This window comes from Leucoraja erinacea, chromosome 2, assembly GCF_028641065.1.
Source record: "Leucoraja erinacea ecotype New England chromosome 2, Leri_hhj_1, whole genome shotgun sequence".
Classification (NCBI taxonomy): domain Eukaryota; kingdom Metazoa; phylum Chordata; class Chondrichthyes; order Rajiformes; family Rajidae; genus Leucoraja; species Leucoraja erinaceus.
In genome coordinates, this window is record NC_073378.1 from 5648316 (window position 1) to 5671693 (window position 23378).

Below are 23378 nucleotides of genomic sequence, written 5' to 3' on the forward strand. Positions count from 1 at the left end.
CGGGTGAACAAGGTAGGAGGAGGAGGACTGTCTGAACTGTATTGCCTTCCACCACAGTGAAGAATGCTGTGGTGTATGTGTGTTGAATTATGTTGTGTGTTATATCCTTCTTTAATTGTCACGCTGCATGGTAAATTACATCTCACTGCACCTTTTGGTGCATGTGACAAATACATTTGAACTTGAACTTGAAGACAAGCATAAGCTCGAGATGGCTGCAATACAGGCCTGGCGGAGCATCACCAGAGAAGGCAACTGGTGATGTCCATGAATCGCAGACTTCAAGCAGTCTGTGCTTGCAAAGGATATGCAGGAAAATTCTAAACATGACTACTTTAATTTACATGACACTGCTGCGTCTCAAACATTATGTTTGCCCTGAAATGGGGGGGGAGGGGTGAACCATGAATAAACACTGCTGTAATTTCTACCTGGTGAAACCAAAATGTATAAAAATGGCCTTTATTAAAATCTGACAATGTGCACTTTAACCACATGTGATTTTTTTTTCTATTACTAATCTCAAATTGTGCAGTACAGAGGTAAATAAATGACAGGTCTTTGTCCCAAACATTATGGAGGGCAATGTAATCCTATTCTACATTGAAAATGCAGAGTTTCACTCAAGAGTATTATATTAATTCTTTATGACAGCATCTGAAAAACCTGAATTATACATCAATTATATTTTAACTTCAAACTGAGCACATGGCTCTTTCAAACAGAAAAGCATTTTTTTTTTGTGCAAAATTACAAAATTGGAACAAGAGATATTGTCTGGAGGCTTGTTACATTTGCACATAGAAAACTCAAAATATCTTCTGTATATTAAGAGACATTTTATTTCATCACATTCTCAGTCAGTGATGCTGAAAATCAGAAAAGAAAGAAAATCCGCCAACGGAACAGCTAAAAAACAATGTTTAGGTCATGTCAGCAAAGTGCTCTAATTCGGTTAACATTTTGCACTGAGCATTATTAATAAACAATGAAGTGGCACGTTATTCCTTCATCTTTGCACTATTTTTTACCAGTTGCTGCCTGGATTAGAGGGTTTCGGCTACAGGGAGAAGCTTGGATGGATGGAAGTCCGAGTTTGAGAGGGGGACGATAGAAGAATATCAAAATATGATAGATAGTGTAGACATTCATAACCTTTGTTCCAGAGTGGTCAAAGACTAAAGAATATAGCTATTAGGTGAGAAGGGGAAAATTTAATGGAGATGCTTAGTGCAAGTTTTTTTAAACACAGAATGGGGGGGGGTGGGGTTGGGGACACATTGCCAAGGGTGGTGGTGGAAGTGGATAAGACACTGTTTTTTCAAGAAGCTTTGAGATAGGCACATGGAAGTGCAAGGAATAGAGGGATACGTAACATGTACAGGCAGATTAGATCATTGTGGGCCAACGGACCCATTCCAGTGTTGTACTGTTCTATGTTTAATGCAAAATGCTGCCAATTAACCCACAATTGGTTGTCCTTTAATTATTCTGCAACATCGCAAACAAGGACACAGATTTTCTCAACCCACTTGGGAGGTTACGCAAACTCAGCTGATCTTAGCCCCCCCACCTCCCCTATTGGCTGCCTGAAACCTCATTCTCAGAGACAATTCTGGAAGTTTCCATCTACAAAGCTGCAACTTCTCCCCATGAATCCCGGAATTACAATTGAACACTTGCTGAACCAGATGTTATAAAATGGTTAATTTGTCCAAGTGACTGAGTCGGACTCAAGTTGGGATGCATCATATCAGATCAGCAGATTTACTCTTCAATCTGTTAATTCTTTCTTCCTTCCATGCTTTGTAAGTTGCATCTCCTGTAAGAGATGGTAGCAGTTTAAAGAATGGCTGTGGTGCTGGAGGGAATGGATCCCTTTTCTTTGGATTTTGAATGAAGTATAGTTTGTTCTGTTGTTTCAGTGTGGTGATCTCTCTTTCGATGTCTCCAAGCTCTGGACTGGTGAACTGAGATCTCTTTTTTGTAATCTTCTCTACTAACAGGTCAATTTCCTCTTGCATCATTTTTCTACGATAACTAACCAGTTCTCTTTCTTTGGATTTCAGATTGGCAACTTTGGATAGGAGGTTAATCTTATGCCCAAGGGTGGTCAGCTTATGCAGACTTATATTGGATTCTTGTAGCTGAAATTGTAGATCCAGGGTTTCCCGAGGATAATATTCATTTAATTCTTCCTTTTCTTCCAGAAAGTTTTCAAGGCACACCCTGCGGCATCTGACCTCTTCCTCATCTCCCACGATCTTGACTTTGAGACGCTCAATCTTAGCCAGCACATTTTTAATGAGGGTCCCGTAGCGGACATTGTTATGGATTGGGGCCGAGCATTTGGGGCAAAGAGGGAGCTCCGATGCTGAGGATTCGTCGGCTTCTGACTGTTGCATCAATGTGTCGAACTCTTTCACCGCAAAAATGTGCCGGCAATCTTGCAGCTGCAGGAACCTGGTTTCAGGGTCGTCTTCCCCACCAAAGAATATCTCGGTGACCTCCTCCACGTGGCAGACGCGACACTTATCGGGGCAGGGCTCTCCGCACAGGCCGATGCAGGGATGGCCGCAGTCCAGCGTCAGGTGGCAGGGCTGGTCGCAAGGTGCCCGGTCACAAGCCTCGTGGCACAGCCGGGTGCACTTGGCATGGGGGCAGGCCCAGGTGCAGGGTCGCTGGCAGGGTTGGCAAGGCTGGCCGCAGCTGCCCGGGCACCTGCCGTGCGGGCAGCAGTTGCCACAGGGCTGGGCGCAGGGCGGGCAAGCAACGCCGCAGATGCCCTTGCACGGGTGGGAACAGGGCAGTGGGTGGGCGCAAGAAACGGGGCAAACGGCGTGGAACGGCAGGGCACTGCATTCGAAGCAGCGGGCTGCGCAGGGATGGTCGCAGGACAGTGGCGCCCCACAGTTCGCGAGGCAGGGCTCGGCCTCAGCCTCCTCTCGCTGGTGACACTTTATCATTCTCGTGTGGCCGCACGGCAGTGCCATCTCGACCCTGCTGGGGCACTTCTCAGTGCAGCTATCCCCGCAGCAGCGCAGGCATCGGTGGCTGCAGTCCAGGGTCTTCTCGCAGGGCTCCTGGCAACAGAAGCGCCATGGATCCACACAGCACGGGACCTGCTGTCGGTGACCACACCCGGGGATGACCTGTTCCACCTTCACCGTGCAATCCCCGCAGATCTGCCAGCAAGCTTTGTGGCAGGGGTGTCCCACTTTGCATTTGTTCTGGCAAGGTCCCGGGCACCGGTACTCAATATGCTCGGGGTCAAAAGGATGGCAGGGCAAAGTGCACTTGTGGCCGCACGGCAAGCTGAATTCACAGGGCACCAGGCACCCGCCTTTGGGAACCTGGCTGAAATCCTCAGCCGTGGACACGAGGGCGTCTGTTCCCGGGTGGTTCTGGCAGCACAGCCGCAGCGAGGGGCCGATCTGGTTGTTCTCACGGAGTGTCCCCACAATGTTTGCCCACAGAGGGACCTGCTTTGCCAGCATGGCCATGTTGCCGATGCAGTAGAAGCCCTTCTTCGCCCTCGACAGAGCCACGCAGACTCGATTCGGTATCCGCAGGAACCCGACCACGCCCTGCTTGTTGCTCCGAACGAGAGATAGAATCACAATGTCATTTTCTTCCCCTTGATACTTGTCGACCACGCAGACCTTGACTCCGTCAAATATCCTTTTGGGCATTACATTCCTCAAGCAGAACAGCTGACCAGAGTAGGTGGTAAGGATGGTTATCTGTGATGGATGATACTCCTGCTGGATGAAATATTCGCAAAGTAACTTGACAAAGTGCGCTTCATGGGAATTTTGGTAGCTTTTTCCTTCCTTGATATTATCCTCTGGCTCCTGGTGTTCAATGAAGTAGAGGTTTGTGGAGATTCCCTGATTTAAAACAAAACACACAGTTAAGGAATCTTGATAATAAGGAGGGATTAAAATTTTGGGCAAGCACAATGAGCTGGGGTCAAGCTGGGGTCAGCGAGGTCAAGAAGCATCTGGAGAGGGAATGGGCAGATGACAGCTTGGGTCAGTGCCCTTCTTCAGACTGATTACCATTTTGGATTTGGTTATGTGGATAGATTTATCCGTCTGCATTTTTAGCTAACACCCATTAATACCACAAAGGCTGCAGATGGGATCCAACGGAGATTTACGAGAGAGGCAACATGGATTAAAAAGATGTTTTATTCACAATAAATGGGTGACATCGAAAAAAAAAAAATTCAAATCCAAGACTCAATTTTGAATCCAAGATATTGAAGAGTTAAGGGCCTGTCCCACGGGCATGCGACCTCCATGCGGCAAGCACGACCTCTCTGGTTCCGGTCCCACTTTGATCGCTGGAGCCGTATGGAGTTGTGCGGAGCTGGTCCCGAAATCGCGCGGGGGCTCCGAAAAACTGACCATGTTTAAAAATTCCGCGCAACAACGTGTCTCGGTGACTGCCAATCACCACCCCCCCGGACACTTATTATTATTTATTCAAATCGTTTGCTATGTCGCTCTTCAAGGGAGATGCTAAATGCATTTTGTTGTCTCTGTACTGTACACTGACAATGACAATTAAAATTGAATCTGAATCTGGTGTCACTCACTCAACCTCCGCGCGGCTCCCGCTTCTGGTTTGGTCGCGCTTGCCGCATGCCGTACGACTCAAGCGACCACGTTAGGTCGACCTTGCCGCATGCTGCTGGGACCAGCCCTTTAGGTCCGATGCTTGCCGCATGCAGGTCGCATGCCCGTGGGACAAGCCCTTAACTCTTCAAGATCTTGGATTCAAGATTGAGTCTTGGATTTGAAATTTTTTTCCGATGTCACCCATGTATTGTGAATAACACATCTCGTAAACATGTTCCTGATGTTGGGGGAGTCCAGAACCAGGGGCCACAGTTTAGGAATAAGGAGTAAGCCATTTCGAACGGAGACGAGGAAACACTTTTTCTCACAGAGAGTGGTGAGTCTGTGGAATTCTCTGCCTCAGAGGGCGGTGGAGGCAGGTTCTCTGGATGCTTTCAAGAGAGAGCTAGAGGGCTCTTAAAAATAGCGGGGATATGGGGAGAAGGCAGGAACGGGGCACTGATTGGGGATGATCAGCCATGATCACATGATCACACTGGCTCGAAGGGCCAAATGGCCTACTCCTGCACCTATTATCTATTGATGCCGTCTGTATGGAGTTTGCATGTTCTCCCTGTGACTGCATGGGTCTGTGTCTATGGTGCATCTCTTAACGAACGTAATAAATATTGGCAATAGTTACATATTGATCAGAGGCAAGAAAAAAGGTTTTCAACTCATGTAATAGGACTATAACATCCAATCCAGGAGGTGTCATTATAGAACCCTGTTTGATTCTGCTCTGCAGTCTTAATGGGGCTTTGATGCTCAATTCTCTGGACCCGACCTCTCAGAATCAGAATACACAAAATAAAGCTGGGAAACAAGGAACAGGATTTGAGTATAGGAGCAGGGAGGTTCTACTGCAGTTGTACAGGGTCTTAGTGAGACCACACCTGGGGTATTGCGTACAGTTTTGGTCTCCAAATCTGAGGAAGGACATTCTTGCCATAGAGGGAGTACAGAGACGGTTCACCAGACTGATTCCCGGGATGTCAGGACTTTCATATGAAGAAAGACTGGATAGACTCGGTTTGTACTCGCTAGAATTTAGAAGATTGAGGGGGGATCTTATGGAAACTTACAAAATTCTTAAGGGGTTGGACAGGCTAGATGCAGGAAGATTGTTCCCGATGTTGGGAAAGTCCAGAACATGGGGTCACAGTTTAAGGATAAGGGGGAAATCTTTTAGGACCGAGATGAGGAAAACATTTTTCACACAGAGTGTGGTGAATCTCTGGAATTCTCTCCCGCAGAAGGTAGTTGAGACCAGTTCATTGGCTATATTTAAGAGGGAGTTAGATGTGGCCCTTGTGGCTAAAGGGATCAGGGGGTATGGAGAGAAGGCAGGTACAGGATACTGAGTTGGATGATCAACCATGATCATATTGAATGGTGGTGCAGACTCGAAGGGCCGAATGGCCTACTCCTGCACTATTTTCTATGTTTCTATGAACTGCAGATGCTGGTTCAACAAAAATAGATACTAAGTTTTGGAGTAACTCGGAAGGCCATGCAGCATCTCTGGAGATTATGGATAAAAGACATTTTGGGTCAGAATCCTTCTTCAGACTGATTGTAGTAGGGGGAGAGAAAAATGTAAAAGAAGTAGGGTTGGGTCAAACCTGGCAAATGATATGTAGATGCAGATGAGGGGATGGAGGGTTTTGCGGGGACCTGCCTCATGATGTGGAAAATTAAATCTTTTTTTTATAATATGCTCGTGGAGGTTAACAGCACACAGCGACTCAAATCCTAACTATTTTAATATATTAGAATAATATAAAAATACCTTAATGTTTTCATACTTCTTCACAGACTCAGTGTTTTTCAGTTTGTCATAGATGTGTGGTGTTATCAGTTTTGCGATTTCAGGGCGCATTCGATGCTAAACAGGAAGACAAAGCAAGGATATTTGTTTTTAAATGCCGACATGCATAAATCAATAAAGAAGGATAAGGGGAAACTAAAACACAAAGCTGTTGATATTTAAAGATTAAAAGCTTGTGTATTGAACATTTCAGAAATATTCTGTCAGCTCTATCCATGCCTCTCCACCCTGCAACTTGAAACTCTAGTGTAGGAAAGAGAAGTGAGAACACAACTTGTAGCCCTGTCCCACGGTACGAGTTCATTCCAAGAGCTCTCCCGAGTTAAAAAAATCAGACTCAAGGTAAGCACAGAGAATGAACATAGCGGGTACGTCGGAGCTCGGGGACGTCTCTTAGCGCTAACGGCAGGTACTCGGGAAGACTCGCTAACGGCAGGTAAGTACGGGAAGACTCGTGAAGATTTTTTAACATGTTGACAAATGTCCACGAGAGCCCCGAGTACCGACGAGTGGCCATTACCGTAAATCTCCGAGTTCGAATCAGGGCAAACTCGGGGGAACTCTTGGAATGAACTCGTACTGTGGGACAGGGCTTTTAAAACCAGTTAGTTTTCTCACTTTTTCAACTCTGATAAAGAACCATTGACCCGACACATTAAACCAGTTTCCTTTTCCACAGACGTTGATTGACCTGCATTTTCTGCGTTAATTGCATACCAAAAGCATCCTTTGACTCAAGTAAGAAATAACCCTACTATTTTATAACAAGCCAGCACAATTTTGATTTGACACTATTTTGATTTGGTACATGGGACCTTATCAAATCCTTTAATTCAATGTCTCTCTACCGCTCCCCAACCACTCACCCCCTGTCTCTCTACCGCTCTCCAACCACTCACCAATCTGTCCCAGACTCCCTTTTAAATAGAAAACATGGCAAGGAAAGTTAAAGGAAGAAAGACATATCAATAGTTTATTAGCGAGGGGGGAAGCAAACATTTATCACAAGGTTGAATTCAAATATATTCGCTTAATTGCCATACATCAGAAGCTGCCATCATGAGAAACTCACTTGGTAATCAAGTCGCACAAAGGGCACTTCCATTCGTATCAGCCGCTCAAATAAGGAGACTTCCAAGTTGAACTTTCTTGCCAGCTCATACACTGTTGCACTTGGGCGCAGCTAAAAATAAAAGATGGCACGGCAGTGAGTCACCCAATGTTGAATATGCAGTGCAGTTTCAATTTGTATGGCAGGCCAGGGAAGAATTGAAGCATGTGAGTGAAGTGGCATGAACTCCAAGGAAGGATGGGTGTGTGTTTGCAAAATGTTGCTAAACCCAGGCGAATAGTTGTGTGCTAGCCACAGAAGCAAATCTATAATCACATATTACACTCATTATAGACTACGTATAGACTCGGCTTGTACTCGCTAGAATTTAGAAGATTGAGGGGGGAATCTTATAGAAACTTACAAAATTCTTAAGTGGTTGGACAGGCTAGATGCAGGAAGATTGTTCCCGATGTTGGGGAAGTCCAGAACAAGGGGTCACAGTTTAAGGATAAGGGGGAAATCTTTTAGAACCGAGATAAGAAAAACATTTTTCACACAGAGAGTGGTGAATCTCTGGAATTCTCTGCCACAGAAGGTAGTTGAGGCCAGTCCATTGGCTATATTTAAGAGGGAGTTAGATGTGGCCCTTGTGTCTAAAGGGATCAGGGGGTATGGAGAGAAAGCAGGTATAGGATACTGAGTTGGATGATCAGCCATGATCATATTGAATGGCGGTGCAGGCTCGAAGGGCCGAATGGCCTACTCCTGCACCTATTTTCTATGTTCCATATACCTAACACCCTTTGTTTAAAAAAGTTGCCCCTCAAACTCCAATTAAATCTTCCACCCCTCCTACCCATGTCATCTGGTTCCTGATTCCCCAACTGTGGGTAAAGGTCTCTGTAGTAGTTGCTTCGTACATTCATAGGCCAGAGTATTGTGTTGAGTTTTGGGCACCATGTTATAGGAAAGATGTTGTCAAGCTGGAAAGGATGCAGAGAAGATTTATGAGGATGTTGCCAGAACTCGAGGGCCTGAGTAGGGGAATCAAGAGCCAGAGGACTTGAGTTGAGGGTGGGGGTCGTGGGGGGGAAAGATTCAATAGGAATCTGAGGGATAGCTGTTTCACACAAAGGGTGGTAGGTGTATGGAACGAGCTGGCAGAGAGAAAGTTAGACAGGTACATGGCTAGGATGGGTTTAGAGGGATATGGGCCTAATGCAGGTAGGTGGGACTAGTGTAGATGGGACATGTTGGCCAGTGTGGGCAAATTGGGCTTAAATGCCTATTTCCATGCTGTAAGACTACCTATCGTCGATAGTGAAGATGGTTGTGAAGAATTGCAGCAGGATCTTGATCGGTTGGACAGGTGGGCCTTAACCACAATAATTCCTACCTGCTGATGGTCACCAATTAAAATGAGATGTTCACAGGCAGAGCTGAGAGTGGTGATGATGTGGGCTTCCAGGACTTCAGCTGCCTCCTCTACAATGACAATCTTTGGTTGAATATCTTGCAGCAGATTTCTGAATTTTGCAGCCCCTTCAAAAGAAAACAGTGGACATTCCTTTAATACACCACTCTGAAGAGGGGTCTCGACCCAAAACGTCACCCGTTCCTTCTCTCCAGAGATGCTGCCTGTCCCGCTGAGTTACTCCAGCATTTTGTGTCTATCTTCGCCTTTAATCTCTGTCAGAGGAGTGGTGGAAATAATTTCCTTTGTGTGGGTATAGTTTTTCAGCAGGAATAAGCTGTTATTAGAAATTATTTAAACAGTTACCCAAACTCATAATCCAAGTTGCTGTGGGGCACTCAATCACATGATGAACTTTTAAAATAGCTGTATATTGAAAAGAGATATTTTACCATACTAATCATATGCTGAATGATCATGGTCATATAGCAGGAATCTGAGGAAAGACATTCTTGCCGTAGAGGGAGTACAGAGAAGGTTCACCAGACTGATTCCTGGGATGTCAGGACTTTCATATGAAGAAAGACTGGATAGACTCGGTTTGTACTCGCTAGAATTTAGAAGATTGAGGGGGGATCTTATAGAAACGTACAAAATTCTTAAGGACAGGCTAGATGCAGGAAGATTTGGGGAAGTCCAGAACAAGGAGTCACAGTTTAAGGATAAGGGGGAAGTCGAGATGAGATGAGAAAAACATTTTTCACGCAGAGAGTGGTGAATCTCTGGAATTCTCTGCCACAGAAGGTAGTTGAGGCCAGTTCATTGGCTATATTTAAGAGGGAGTTAGATGTGGCCCTTGTGACTAAAGGGATCAGGGGGTATGGAGAGAAGGCAGGTACAGGATACTGAGTTGGATGATCAGCCATGATCATATTGAATGGCGGTGCAGGCTCGAAGGGCCGAATGGCCTACTCCTGCACCTATTTTCTATAATAGGATGAGCAATAGTTATGTCAAATTATGAGGAGAGTACAATAGTTATGTCAAATTATCACAGGTGACATTTTCAATTGTCAAATTATAAGGGATTACGAAACTGATCATCAGGGAGACTTCTGCCCAAAGTCACCTAAAATTAAAAAAAGTAATACATAGAGGAAAGCCATTAAGGCAACAACCGTCAAACGTAATCACCAGTACAGAAATAGGTTAGGACTTCATCCCAGGGGGCTGATGTGCAATTAATATAGAGGTGTATAAGATTATGAGGGGAATAGATAGGGTTGATGCACAGAATCTTTTACCCAGGGTAGGGGAAAACAAGAATCAGAGGACATTGGGTTTAAGGTGAGAGAGGCAAGATTTAATAGGAACCTGAGGGACATCATTTATAACTCGCACGGTGGTGGGTATATGGACAAAGCAGTTGAGACAGGAATTACAACAGCTTGTAAAATACACTTGGACATGTACTCATTTGGTGCTTCAGCAGTACGTTTGGGATAATTGTCTTGCTGTAGAATGAACCGCCGGCCAATGAGTTTTGAGGCATTTGTTTGAAGAGATGTTTAGAGGGATATGTGGCAAATGGGACTGGCTTAGATGGGGCATCTTGGATGGGATGGACAAGTTGGTATGAAGGGCCTGTTTCCCTGCTGTATATGACACTATAACTCTATGACTGACTGCACAGTGTTAAGTTCCGCTTGCAAATCTACAGATAATTAAGTGGTAAACACCCTTCAGTAAGACTTGGAGAGACAATTAGCTAGAAATATTTCCCACACACAAATGGCAACCCAAAGACCAACTCAATTAAAAAAAAACAGACCTACTCCTCATAAACATTTAAAATAATGGAAAGTGAAGGGTATTAAAATAAAGCATTGTCTATGATGTCCTTTCAGAAAGAAAAAAAATATCACATCACAATAACCTTAAATGATAGATGCATTTTTCTGCATTGTAATGCAAATAATAAATGAAACAAATTAAGAATTTCATTTATAATATCCAAAAAACAAGCAATCCAGAACTCAGAGCAAGTTTTGTGTACCTGTGGTGGTCATTCCAACAACTTTTGACTGTCGAAGTATCATTATTTCTTCTTGGGTTCTCAGCTCTGCAAGGCGATTGACGATTTCCTGGTATTCCTGCTCATACTTCAATATTTCATGTTTGATTTTAACTTGGTACTTTGACAACCACAACCTACAAAAAGATCACCCCATCACACCAATGTCCAGACAGATATAGCTGATGAGCACGGCCCTAGTTCACAGGGATGTATTTGAAATTTGTGCCATCACAACACTGTACTATGTTAAGTCACATTTCTGATATGCAACAGGATATAGAACCAACATCTGTGGGCGTATGACTCCCAGATTTCCGACTGTCCTGCACATGGAAGTAGTACTACCTTTTCAAACAGTGTCACACTGTAAGATGCAATAAGTCCTCTGATTTATTTACCTTTTACAAGGAACTCGGTTGAGCGATATTTGTGGACTGTTTCATTTACTGGAGAGTTCTTTTTCTATTTGCTTGGATTAAAAATGGCCCTCATGGTGTAATTAGAATTTGGTGCACGATGACACCGTGATTTTCATTGGTCTACTGGGACCAGTGGGGGGGGGGGGGGGGGGGGGGGGGGGCGTGGAGTCGGAGCTCACCTCGGAGATAGGCGCCCCTACCGAGCCAATCACCCCCTACAAAAAAAATATTGAATTTATGGAGGCAAACAATCGCCCCCACATTGGGGGCAGCTGAGGGGGGGGGGGGGGGGGGGGGGCAAGATTCAAGAGTGTTTTATTATCATATGTCACAATTAGGACAATGAGATTCTTGCTTGCTTGGCTGTAGGGATGAAGCTGTTCCTGAACCTGGACGTTAGTTTTCAGGCTCCTGTACCTTCTTCCCGATGGCAATGGTGAAATGAGTGTGTGGCCAGGATGGTGTGGGTCTTTGATGATGTTGGGTGCCATTTTGAGGCAGCAGGGGGGGGTGGGAGGGGGCAGTGAATAACCCGGGGGGCGATGGTGTGGCACTTGGCAACTTGAGAGGCCATTGTGATTGGTGCACTGAGAGTGGCATCGTGGTCTCATCATCGGAAGCTCCCGGGAAAAAAAAGGCTGCCTGTGAGAAGCTGCAGTTACTGTTGGCAACGTCCCATTGTGATGTCATTTGTAAATGAGATCCATTGTGATTGGACCTCTGCGAGTGGCATTGTGACATCATCACTGAATTCTGCTGGAAAAAGGCTGTCTGTGAGAAGTGTCTTTTGGCTTTAATCATGAATAACTTGCGAAATATAGCATGAAATGTGAAGGGAACCCATTTATTGCGTTGCCCGGGTTAATGCGAGTAATATTCTGTAAACATTTCAACTGTAGCAGGTAGTGTTTTGACAAACGTAGAAAAACACATACGGAAACACACACACACACACACACACATACATACAAGATGAGTGCTTATGCGTAAATATAGATAGATGCCATTTAGGAAGAGAATGTATTGTTCTTCGCCAATCTAACTTACACATGACATCTGACCCAATAGATAGGCATGGGGCTAACTCCAAAATAAACTAGTAAGCCACTCAGTTGGAAAGGTATTGGTGAGGCCACCTTTAGAATATTGTGTTCAGTAGTGGATGCCATGTTATAGGAAAGATGTTGTCAAGCTGGAAAGGGTACAGAGAAAATTGACAAGGATGTTGCCAGGACTCGAGGGTCTGCGTTTAGTAGACTGGAACTCTATTCCTTGGAGGGCAGGAGCACGAGGGGTGATCTATAGAGGTGTATAAATATAGAATGTCCCAGTAGCAAGAGTGGTTGAGAGTTGTCGGACAGACAGGACAGACCTTATGCTAGTGGAGTAGAAAGACGTGCCTGGAGTCACAGGGTTGAAGGCAACGGAATTCTAGAGGCCCATGGCTTCAGGGAGTGGTGGGGCTGAGGGTGGTGGGTGGCAGACTGTAGGTAAGGTAAAGAGGGGCCTCTAAGAGAGAGGCATCGAGTGAAAGACCTGAAATGTCAGGAGACGAAGGATGTAAAGTTAGGAGAACTAGAATTATTGAAGAATTCGTCGTGCTGTTTAAAGTTAAAGGAACAAGGAGATGCAGGATTTAGAGCAGTGAATCCATTAAAAATTACCACCGCTTTGGAGAGCCAGATAGGCAGGGATTTTCAGGCCAAGATTCTGTATCATGGGATGTTAAGAGTTTGTTGCAAAGACAGAAAACAGTTTAATGATGCTAGGGGTGTGGGGGAATTGGTGGTCAAGGTGGACAGTTTGGTCCCTAGAGGAAGACAGCAGGGAATAAAGGGAGTGGTGTATGGGATGTATGGGATGTATTTCCCCCTTAAGGATAAGGGGGAAATCCTTTAAAACCGAGATGAGAAGAACTTTTTTCACACAGAGAGTGGTGAATCTCTGGAACTCTCTGCCACAGAGGGTAGTTGAGGCCAGTTCATTGGCTATATTTAAGAGGGAGTTAGATGTGGCCCTTGTGGCTATGGGGATCAGGGGGTATGGAGATAAGGCAGGTACGAGATACTGAGTTGGATGATCAGCCATGATCATATTGAATGGTGGTGCAGGCTCGAAGGGCCGAATGGCCTACTGCTGCACCTAATTTCTATGTTTCTTTGATGGCTTGTCTGAGAAGGAGATCTTAGAAAATGTTAACGGGCCCAGGTAATTGATGTTGTGAGATTTAAGAGTAGGAATGGAGTCAGGGACCTGCCGGTCCTGCTTACGTTCAAAGATGGAGTACTGCCACAGAGAGTGTTTCTTGGGAGTTTGGCGTATCAAGTGAGGGAGTACATTAAACCACCGTTGCGCTGCTATAACTGTCAGAGGTTTGGACATGTTGCTGGGTCTTGTCGGGGTAAAATAAAGTGCGGTGGAGATCATGCTATACAACATTGCAAGGCAGAGGCTCCCAAGTGTCCTAACTGTGATGGGGATCATGCAGCAGGGTTCCGTGGTTGTGAGCGCTTTGTTCAGGCGAAGCGAGTGCAGGAAGTGAAGGATCAGAACAACGTGTCGTATGCAGAGGCAGCTCAAAGGGTGGCTAGAGAACGCGGAGATGTGAGCGCTGGGACTAGAGTGGTGCTAGGAAGCCAGATCACTGTGCCAAACTTGCCGTCGGCTTTTCCATCTGACATGTTGATTTTTAATAAGGAGTCATTTCTGTCTTTTGTTTCTGATGTGCTGGTAGGAGCTAAGAAAGCAGCTAACCGGTCAGATATCATCAGGTTAGTGGTGGGGGCAGCTGAAAGGTTCCTCAGTGTAAAGCAGTTGCCAGAAAAGTTGCATCAATACATGACGGAGAGTCAGTGTATGGAGAGGTCACAGTTGACGAGAGCTAGCAGTATGGAGTATGTCAGTGAGGTGGATGATGGTGATCCTCATTAACACCATAATGGTTTATATACTTCAATGGAACGCCCGGAGTCTGATTGGAAATGGTCAAGAGTTAAAGAGATTTGTTGATGAATTTAAAGAAGCACCAGAATTAATATGTATCCAAGAGACATGGTTAAAGCCCTGTCTAGATTTTGTAATCCCAGGTTATGAATGTGTGCGATTAGATAGGTCTGATAGATCAGGTGGGGGTTGTGCAACTTTTGTTAAGACTGGGTTGCAGTATAGGAAAGTTATTTAATATCATGATAAACAACATATTTTGTAAATTAGAGAGAGGATTTGGTCTGTCTTTGTTTGCAGATGACGGGGCCGTCTGGAAAAGAGGTCGTAATGTAGAGTTTGTTTTAAAACAGGTTCAATGAGTGTTAGTGTCTGTAGAGGAATGGGGGAACACATGGGGCTTTAAAATCTCTGCCTCTAAGACTAAATATATGGTATTTGGTTTTAAAAGAAAGTTACCTAAGTTAGGGCTGTATGTGTATGGGTCTCTATTGGAGAAGGTAAAGGTTTTTAAGTTTTTGGGTGTTTAGTTTGAAGAGCATATGACTTGGGCTGTGCATGTAGGTAAAATTGTGTTGAAGTGTGAACAAGTTCTGAATGTTATGAGAAGTCTGGTTGGGTGTGAGTGGGGGGGCCAACAGGGAGACAATGCTGCTGATTTATCAGGCCATGATCAGATCTTCTCTTGACTATGGGTGTTTTGTGTATGGGTCTGCGTCTAAAACTGTTCTGGCTAGGCTAGATGTGTTGTAGGCAAAGGCTTTGAGGCTTTGCTGTGGAGCCTTCAGGACTTCCCCAGTCCCTGCCCTGATTGTTGAAATGGGAGAAATGCCCTTATGGTTAAGGTGCATTAAGCTAGGGTTACATTACTGGGCTAAACTTTGTGGGTGTAATGATACCTTCCCAGCAAGGTGTTTGTTGCAAGAGATTGATGATGGTAACAAATATAACACATTTTTTGTCATTATAAATCAGTGGGCTAGGAAGCTGGGTTTGGAACAAGGGGGTATTATAGAGCATACAATAAGGCTACCTGTGCCCTATTGGGTTCTTCCTGAACTGTTTATTGAGCTTGCTTTTCTTCAGGAAAAAGATAAGCGCGAGGTGACTCCAAGAATAGTGGAATATCTTAATTCAATCAGTGAGAGCACTTTGATTGTTTTTACAGATGGATCTAAAGATCCAGTTAGTGGGAGAGCTGGGTTTGGAGTGTATGTGGAGCAGCTTGGGTTGAAGATTGGCCGGCGCATTTCTGATGGAAGCTCTGTTCTCACGACTGAATTAATGGCAATTCAATGGGCTCTATGGTGGATTGAGGAAGCCAGTTTTAGAGAAGTCATTATCTGTTCTGATTCTGCAGCTGCTCTTGAAACTTTAGGGAGTAGGGAAATCTAAAGCTCGTCCTGACATTCTAAATGAAATTTTGAGTGTGTTTTCTAGAATTGGGTTTGCGTGTAACATCGCTTTTTGCTGGGTTCCTGGGCATGCTGAGGGGGAATGAGCAGGTGGACCTCATAGCAAAGGAGAGTTTAAGAAGAGAAATAGATATCCATGTATCATTGGGGAGAGTGGAACTGAGAGAAATAATTAAAGAGGGCTTAACAAAAGAATGGCAGAGAGGATGGGAAATGGTAGTCGGGGTTAGACACTACTTTTTATATACAATCTGAAGTTAGGAAAATATGTTTCTGTACATCTCTGTCCCGTAGGGACTCAGTTAAACTGTGTAGATTGAGGTTGGGACACTGTGGGTTAAATGACTATTTGTGCATTGTAGGGAAACATGTTTCTGGCTTGTGTGAATGTGGGAGTAATGACACAGTTAAGCATGTTTTCCTAGAATGTAGAAAGTACAGTGTAGAAAGAAAAGTATTGTTTGTTAGACTGACAGGACTTGGCGTTGAGGCTTTTTCCGTTTAATCTTTGTTTGGACACAGTGAGAATCATCAACTGATATCCAGAGCTGTTCTTCAATTCCTGCAAGTTACAGGACGGTATGTAAGAATGTAGTTCAAACTTTGACCTGTGGAGGGCAGTAATACGCATAGCAGCGTCTATACTGCCAGAATCCTATAAGGAGATGAACAATGTTCCAGTATCCTTCCACACTCTACAGACGCTCAGGTTTGTAGGATAATTTGTAGGAGCAGAGAGGTTCTACTGCAGTTGTACAGGGTCTTGGTGAGACCACACCTGGAGTATTGCATACAGTTTTGGTCTCCAAATCTGAGGAAGGACATTATTGCCATAGAGGGAGTGCAGAGACGGTTCACCAGACTGATTCCTGGAATGTAAGGACTGTCTTATGAAGAAAGACTGGATAGACTTGGTTTATACTCTCTAGAATTTAGGAGATTGAGAGGAGATCTTATAGAAACTTACAAAATTCTTAAGGGGTTGGACAGGCTAGATGCAGGAAGATTGTTCCCGATGTTGGGGAAGTCCAGGACCAGGGGTCACAGCTTAAGGATAAAGGGGATATCCTTTAAAACTGAGATGAGAAGAACTTTTTTCACACAGAGAGTGGTGAATCTCTGGAACTCTCTGCCACAGAGGGTAGTTGAGGCCAGTTCATTGGCTATATTTAAGAGGGAGTTAGATGTGGTCCTTGTGGCTAAGGGGATCAGGGGGTATGGAGAGAAGGCAGGTACGGGATACTGAGTTGGATGATCAGCCATGATCATATTGAATGGCGGTGCAGGCTCGAAGGGCCGAATGGCCTACTCCTGCACCTAATTTCTATGTTTCTATGTAATTGGCTTCGGTACAGATTGTAAACAGTTCCTAGTGTGTTGGATCGTGCAAGTGTACAGGGGATCACTGTTCAGCGCAGACTCGGTGGGACGAAGGGGCTGTTTCTCTACTAAACCAAATGATCTAACCTGTACAGTCGCCAGCGATCAACCATGTCAAGATCCCAGATATTAACTCTTTTTGTGGCTTCATCTTCTGACATGATGTCTGTGAGTTGCAACTGGTGCTTCGTCTTTCTTTTCATTTTCGCCATGCTTTCTTTGCTGACCTTTACAACACAGAAAAAAAGGGACGTGAGGTGATCATTTTGTCAAACAATGGCCACGCATTTAGTTTATCTTATTATTTTCACGTGTACGGAGATACAATGAAAAGCTTATGGTTGCATGCTGTCCAGTAAAAAAAACTGTACCGTAAACCCTTGTTATTACAGAACTCTATATAGTAGATTTCAGTTATAGAGGATGTATCTGCAAAGCTTCACTGCCAGGTACCAAGGTCTAAGCGGAAGCTCAGAGGGGATGGAGCCTTTTCTGTTGCTGCCCCGGCACTCTGGAACACCTTGCTGCTGCAGATCAGACAGGCCCCTTCACTGTCCATCTTTAAATTCTCCCTAAAAACTCACTTTTATTCACTGGCTTTCGACACTGGCTGAGACTTTGTTCCTGTTTTTAGTGCTTTTAATGTCTTTTAATTTTTACTGTTTTTATAGTCCTGTCGTCTTAATGGTTTTAGTAGTTTGTAATAACTTTTTGTTGACTTCCCATGTACAGCACTTTGTGGTAACTGATGTTGTCTAAAAGCGCTTTATAAATAAAGTTATTATTATTATTATTATATTATTAGGACAGACTGCCTCCCTGACCCCTTTTAGGCCGGGCCGCCAATGCCACTCTTGGCTCCCCCGCACAGCCTCTCTGCTCGTTTCTAAGGCGGACCTACCAACCTTCACCACCAGGCTGGCTGCTGACACCAGCCTTCACCGCCTCTGAAGAGTCAGACCTATGGCCACAAATGCTGGCCCACACAGTTCCCACAGCCATTTCATTGTTATCCTGGGCAATATTTATTTGCCTGGCCTGCAATACTAAAGCTGATTCTCATCTTATTCTCACAGCAATGTGTGTTTGAAGAAGGACCTCGACCCGAAACGTCACCTATCCATGTTCCCCAGAGATACTGCCTGACCTGCTGAGTTCCTCCAGCACTTGTTATCCTTTTGTGTTTGAACTCACTATGCTGAACTTGCCCGCCTCCTTTAACAGAGTATAACCATATAACAATCACAGCACGGAAACAGGCCATCTCGGCCCTACAAGTCCGTGCCAAACAACTTTTTTTCCCTTAGTCCCACCTGCCTGCACTCATACCATAACCCTCCATTCCCTTCTCATCCATATGCCTATCCAATTTATTTTTAAATGATACCAACGAACCTGCCTCCACCACTTCCACTGGAAGTTTATTCCACTCCGCTACCACTCTCTGAGTAAAGAAGTCCCCCCTCATGTTACCCCTAAACTTCTGTCCCTTAATTCTGAAGTCATGTCCTCTAGTTTGAATCTTCCCTATTCTCAAAGGGAAAAGCTTATCCACATCAACTCTGTCTATCCCTCTCATCATATTAAAGACCTCTATCAAGTCCCCCCTTAACCTTCTGCGCTCCAGAGAATAAAGCCCTAACTTGTTCAACCTTTCTCTGTAACTTAGTTGTTGAAACCCAGGCAACATTCTAGTAAATCTCCTCTGTACTCTCTCTATTTTGTTGACATCCTTCCTATAATTGGGCGACCAAAATTGTACACCATATTCCAGATTTGGTCTCACCAATGCCTTGTACAATTTTAACATTACATCCCAGCTTCTATACTCAATGCTCTGATTTATAAATGCTAGCATACCAAAAGCTTTCTTTTCCACCCTATCTATATGAGATTCTACCTTCAAGGAACTATGCACGGTTATTCCCAGATCCCTCTGTTATAGCTGCTGCTGCTGTGGCCCGACCTCCGGAGATTCGGAGGCTGCAACTGCGGGTCTACGGACGGAGGCACCGGGAGCCCGCGGGTCCCTGGAGGGAGACCGCTTTTCAGGGCTCCTGCAACGGCGACTTCTCCCGCCCGAGGTGCGGGGTTGAAGAGTTCCTGGAGCGGGGCCTTACATCACCGCCCCGCGCGGCTTGGAATGGCCGCGGGACTCTGCGAGCGCACGCCGGGGGCTCTAACACCAAGACCCGGTGTGCGACATTGCATCACCCGGCGTGGCTTTAATGGCCGCGGAACAATCGCCATCGCCAGCCGGGGGCTTTGACTTTGACTCTGACATGGGGGGGGGAGAGTGCAGTGGAGAGATAAGTTTTTTTGGCCTTCCATCACAGCGATGTGATGGATGTTTATGTAAATTATGTTGTGTCTTGGGTCTATTTGTTTGTAATGTATGGCTGCAGAAACGTCATTTCGTTTGGACCTCAAGGGGTCCAAATGACAATTAAATTGAATCTTGAATCTTATAACGCTAACAACATTGTATAATTGCCAATTATAATTAGTAATTATACTAATTAGCTGCTAATTAGCGACTACAGTTGCTAATGTAGCTAATTATAGTTGATTATAACTACCCCCCCCCCACCACACAACCGGGCATTGGAGGAACAGACCCAACGGGTCTGCACTTGGTCTAGTATATATTATAACTCTAGAGAGCATATGTAGCCTCTCCCTCTACATGACTTTCCTTAAAGTGCAACATTGTATATCAGCTGTTTGGCAATGTCCACGACCTACAAATGAATCCTAAAATCATACCTGCCATTCGCCACCATCTTGGTTCTTAGACTGGGATTTCAAAGGGGGTGCATCCTCGTTGAGATTCAATGCCAGGAATTGTTTTTCCAATGCAGCCCGGCGTGCACGTGCGTTTTGAATTTGTTTCTGCAGGTCATCCTCATCAACCATTCTCTCCGCTTGTATCAGTTCAGCCTCCACAGTCACCTTAATCAGCTCATCATCGTCACCCCCCTCATCAATCAGGTCACTGAGGTTTCCTGCAATCAGCAAAGATTAGCAGGATCAAACTTTTAGTGGGGAAAACAAATTATTTGATAAAACTGAAAAAAAGTTCACTAACCGAGGAGAAAACAACATTGAGAGATGTTTCTATGTAGGAGGGAACTGCAGATGCCGGTTTAAATCGTAGACAAAATGCTGGAGTAATGCAGGAAGATTGTTTCGATGTTAGGAAGGGACAAGGGTCACAGCTTAAGGATAAAGGGGAAATCCTTTAAAACCGAGATGAGAAGAACTTTTTTCACACACAGAGTGGTGAATCTCTGGAACTCTCTGCCACAGAGGGTAGTCGAGGCCAGTTCATTGGCTATATTTAAGAGGGAGTTAGATGTGGCCCTTGTGGCTAAGGGGATCAGGGGGTATGGAGAGAAGGCAGGTACGGGATACTGAGTTGGATGATCAGTCATGATCATATTGAATGGCGGTGCAGGCTGGAAGGGCCGAATGGCCTACTCCTGCACCTAATTGCTATGTTTCTATCTTTCGGATCTTCAGACTGATGTTGGGGGAGAGGGAGGTACATGGATGCATAAGGCATGAAAACAGGATAAGGGATGAGGGATGGAAATTGTACAATAGATCTCTGTTAGCAGGGAGCTGGTAACAACAAAGCAAACAACAGAGATAAAATGTACTCGGGAGACATGTTTATAATAAATGCATTTAAAGAGTTTCAATAACTTCCATGATTAACATTTTTCTACTTAAAATTCTAGAAACACTATTGTTTTTAAGTTGTAATTTGATCAGAATTACAATCTGGTTCAAAGTTGGATGTTCTATTTACCTAGGTCTCCCTCAGTGACACTTGAGGCCGTCTCATCCCAGTCATCTTCTTTGGACTGTTGTTGTGTCGCTTTGGATGCGAAATAAAATGTGTGTGCTGACGTCAACTTTAACCATTCCAGAATATCATATCTCTTCGATGGATTATATTGAGAGCCCACCTTAAAACATAAATCATCTCCTTATGTTAACACTTAATTTTCCTTTCATTTTTCCCCCTGATTCGGGAGGCCATTGGGTCCATGCTGGCTCTCAGAGCATTCACATCCATCCCACTCCACACTTATTTTCCTCTAACCTATTCTCTCTCACATGCCCATCAACTCCACTTTGATTTTCCTACCACACTCGAACACCAGGGACAATTTACTGCAGTCAGTTACTTTTAGTTTGGGTTAGTAATACAGCGAGAAAGAGCGTGAAATAGGCACCGAGTCCCCGCCGACCACCCGTTCACACGACTTCCATGTTGTTCCACTTTCATTACACATTGGGCCAATTAACCTACAAACTCGCACATCTTTGGGATATGGATGAAAACCGACGCGGTCACCGGGAGAACATGCAAACTCCACACAAACAGCACCCGAGGTCAGGATCAGACCCGGGTCTCTGGCACTGAGGCAGCAACTCTACCAGCTGTGCCACTGTGCCGCACAGTAGCTCTTCCCACATGGTGTTTCACAGAAAGAACATACAAACTCCACAAACTTTTCCAGTGTCTCTGTACTGTCCACTGCACAATGACCAATAAACTCGCACGTCTTTGGGATATCTGAAACTGACGCATCTGAACATGCAAAATACAAACAGCACCTGAGGTCTGGATCAGACCCGGGTCTCTGGCTTGAGCTATAGCTGTGCCACAGCACTAGCTCTTCCCCTGGTCACAGAAACCACATACAAACCATTCATTAGCAGTGTTTCTGAAGTCCACTGCAGATGCATTGGATCTGAATCGAAGGTACACAAAAGAGGTCTCCAGCTCTGGCTTTTGTGTACCTGCCATTCATTAGCAAATATTTTCACTAAAACTGTCATTTAGTGAAATTGTCTTTAGATCCTTTCTTTCTCCAAAGGGTTCACTCAGTTCAGTTTATTGTCACGTGTATCGAGATACAGCGAAAAGCTTTTGTTGCGTGCTACTCAATCAGCAGAAAGACAATACATGATTCCAATTGAGCCATCCACAGTGTACAGATGCATGGGATGTGAATAACATTTAGTGCAAGATAAACCCAGTAATGTCCGATCAAAGATAGTCCTAGGTATCTGAGAGGAAATTGAGAAGTAAGAAATGTTGGTGTCGGAGTAGAGATTTAAAAGTGTAGAGCGATTGTAATGTGTGATTGCAGATCCACTTTGGTGACTAGCACCCGAGTCAGAAATAGTCACCTGGGTTGGATGCCATCTTAGAAGCATCTTAAGTAATCACATAGCCATAGATTAACATCCAAATAGCAACAGAGCTAGATAAATGGCCCTGAGAGAGCTAATCACCATCAAACGAGTGAGCAAGATCGGTTTAACACTACGGGTGAACAGTAAGGTGTTTGAGATGTTTTTAACAATGAGATTGGTAATGTATATTTTGAATGAAAAATGATAACTTGGGAAGAGCCAAATTCAAACCTCCGTGCTCAATGGCCTATGTTGGCTCTGAATGGCCAGAGATTTGAACAGGAGGAGGCCAATTCTGGAGTATGGTGTACAATTTTGGTCGCCCAATTATAGGAAAGATGTCAACAAAATAGAGAGAGTACAGAGGAGATTTACTAGAATGTTGCCTGGGTTTCAGCAAGTAAGTTACAGAGAAAGGTTGAACAAGTTAGGTCTTTATTCTTTGGAGCGCAGAAGGTTAAGGGGGGACTTGATAGAGGTCTTTAAAATGATAAGAGGGATAGACAGAGTGGACGTGGATAAGCTTTTCCCACTGAGAGTAGGGAAGATTCAAACAAGAGGACATGATTTGAGAATTAAGGGACAGAGGTTTAGGGGTAACATCTTTACTCAGAGAGTGGTATCTGTGTGGAATGAGCTTCCAGTGGAGGTGGTGGAGGCAGGTTCCATTTTATCATTTTAAAATAAATTGGATAGGTATATGAACAGGAAAGGAATGGAGGGTTATGGTCTGAGTGTAGGTGAGGATTAGTGTTCGGGGACTAGAAGGGCCGAGAATATGTGTGCTGTAATTGTTATATGGTTACACGGTAAAAGTCTGCTTGCAGGATAGAATTGAAACTTAACGGTCCGAGATGGCCTGCCAGGTTTCCGTGGTGTAATTGTCAGCGGGTGCAGCAGCATTATGGAGCGAAGGAAATAGGCAACGTTTCGGGTAAAACCCTTCTTCAGACTGATCGGGGGCTTGCAGGATGATACAATCGAAAGTTAACGCAATGTCTAAAGG

At 44.6% G+C, this 23378-nt stretch overlaps 1 protein-coding gene across 1 annotated transcript in view; it reads right to left on the reverse strand.

Moving 5' to 3' along the window:
- Positions 1-415: 415 nt before the first annotated feature.
- LOC129706705 (NFX1-type zinc finger-containing protein 1-like) overlaps positions 416-23378 on the reverse strand; it is a 55521-nt gene continuing 32558 nt past the window's right edge. The window contains exons 9-16 of the mRNA XM_055651110.1: positions 20973-21132; positions 19925-20163; positions 17246-17385; positions 10981-11135; positions 8907-9052; positions 7529-7639; positions 6418-6513; positions 416-3890 (exon numbers count right to left, since the gene is read on the reverse strand). Of these exons, the coding sequence (XP_055507085.1) occupies positions 1749-3890; positions 6418-6513; positions 7529-7639; positions 8907-9052; positions 10981-11135; positions 17246-17385; positions 19925-20163; positions 20973-21132 (3189 nt within the window). The 3' untranslated portion in view covers positions 416-1748. The remainder of the gene's footprint in view (positions 3891-6417; positions 6514-7528; positions 7640-8906; positions 9053-10980; positions 11136-17245; positions 17386-19924; positions 20164-20972; positions 21133-23378) is intronic.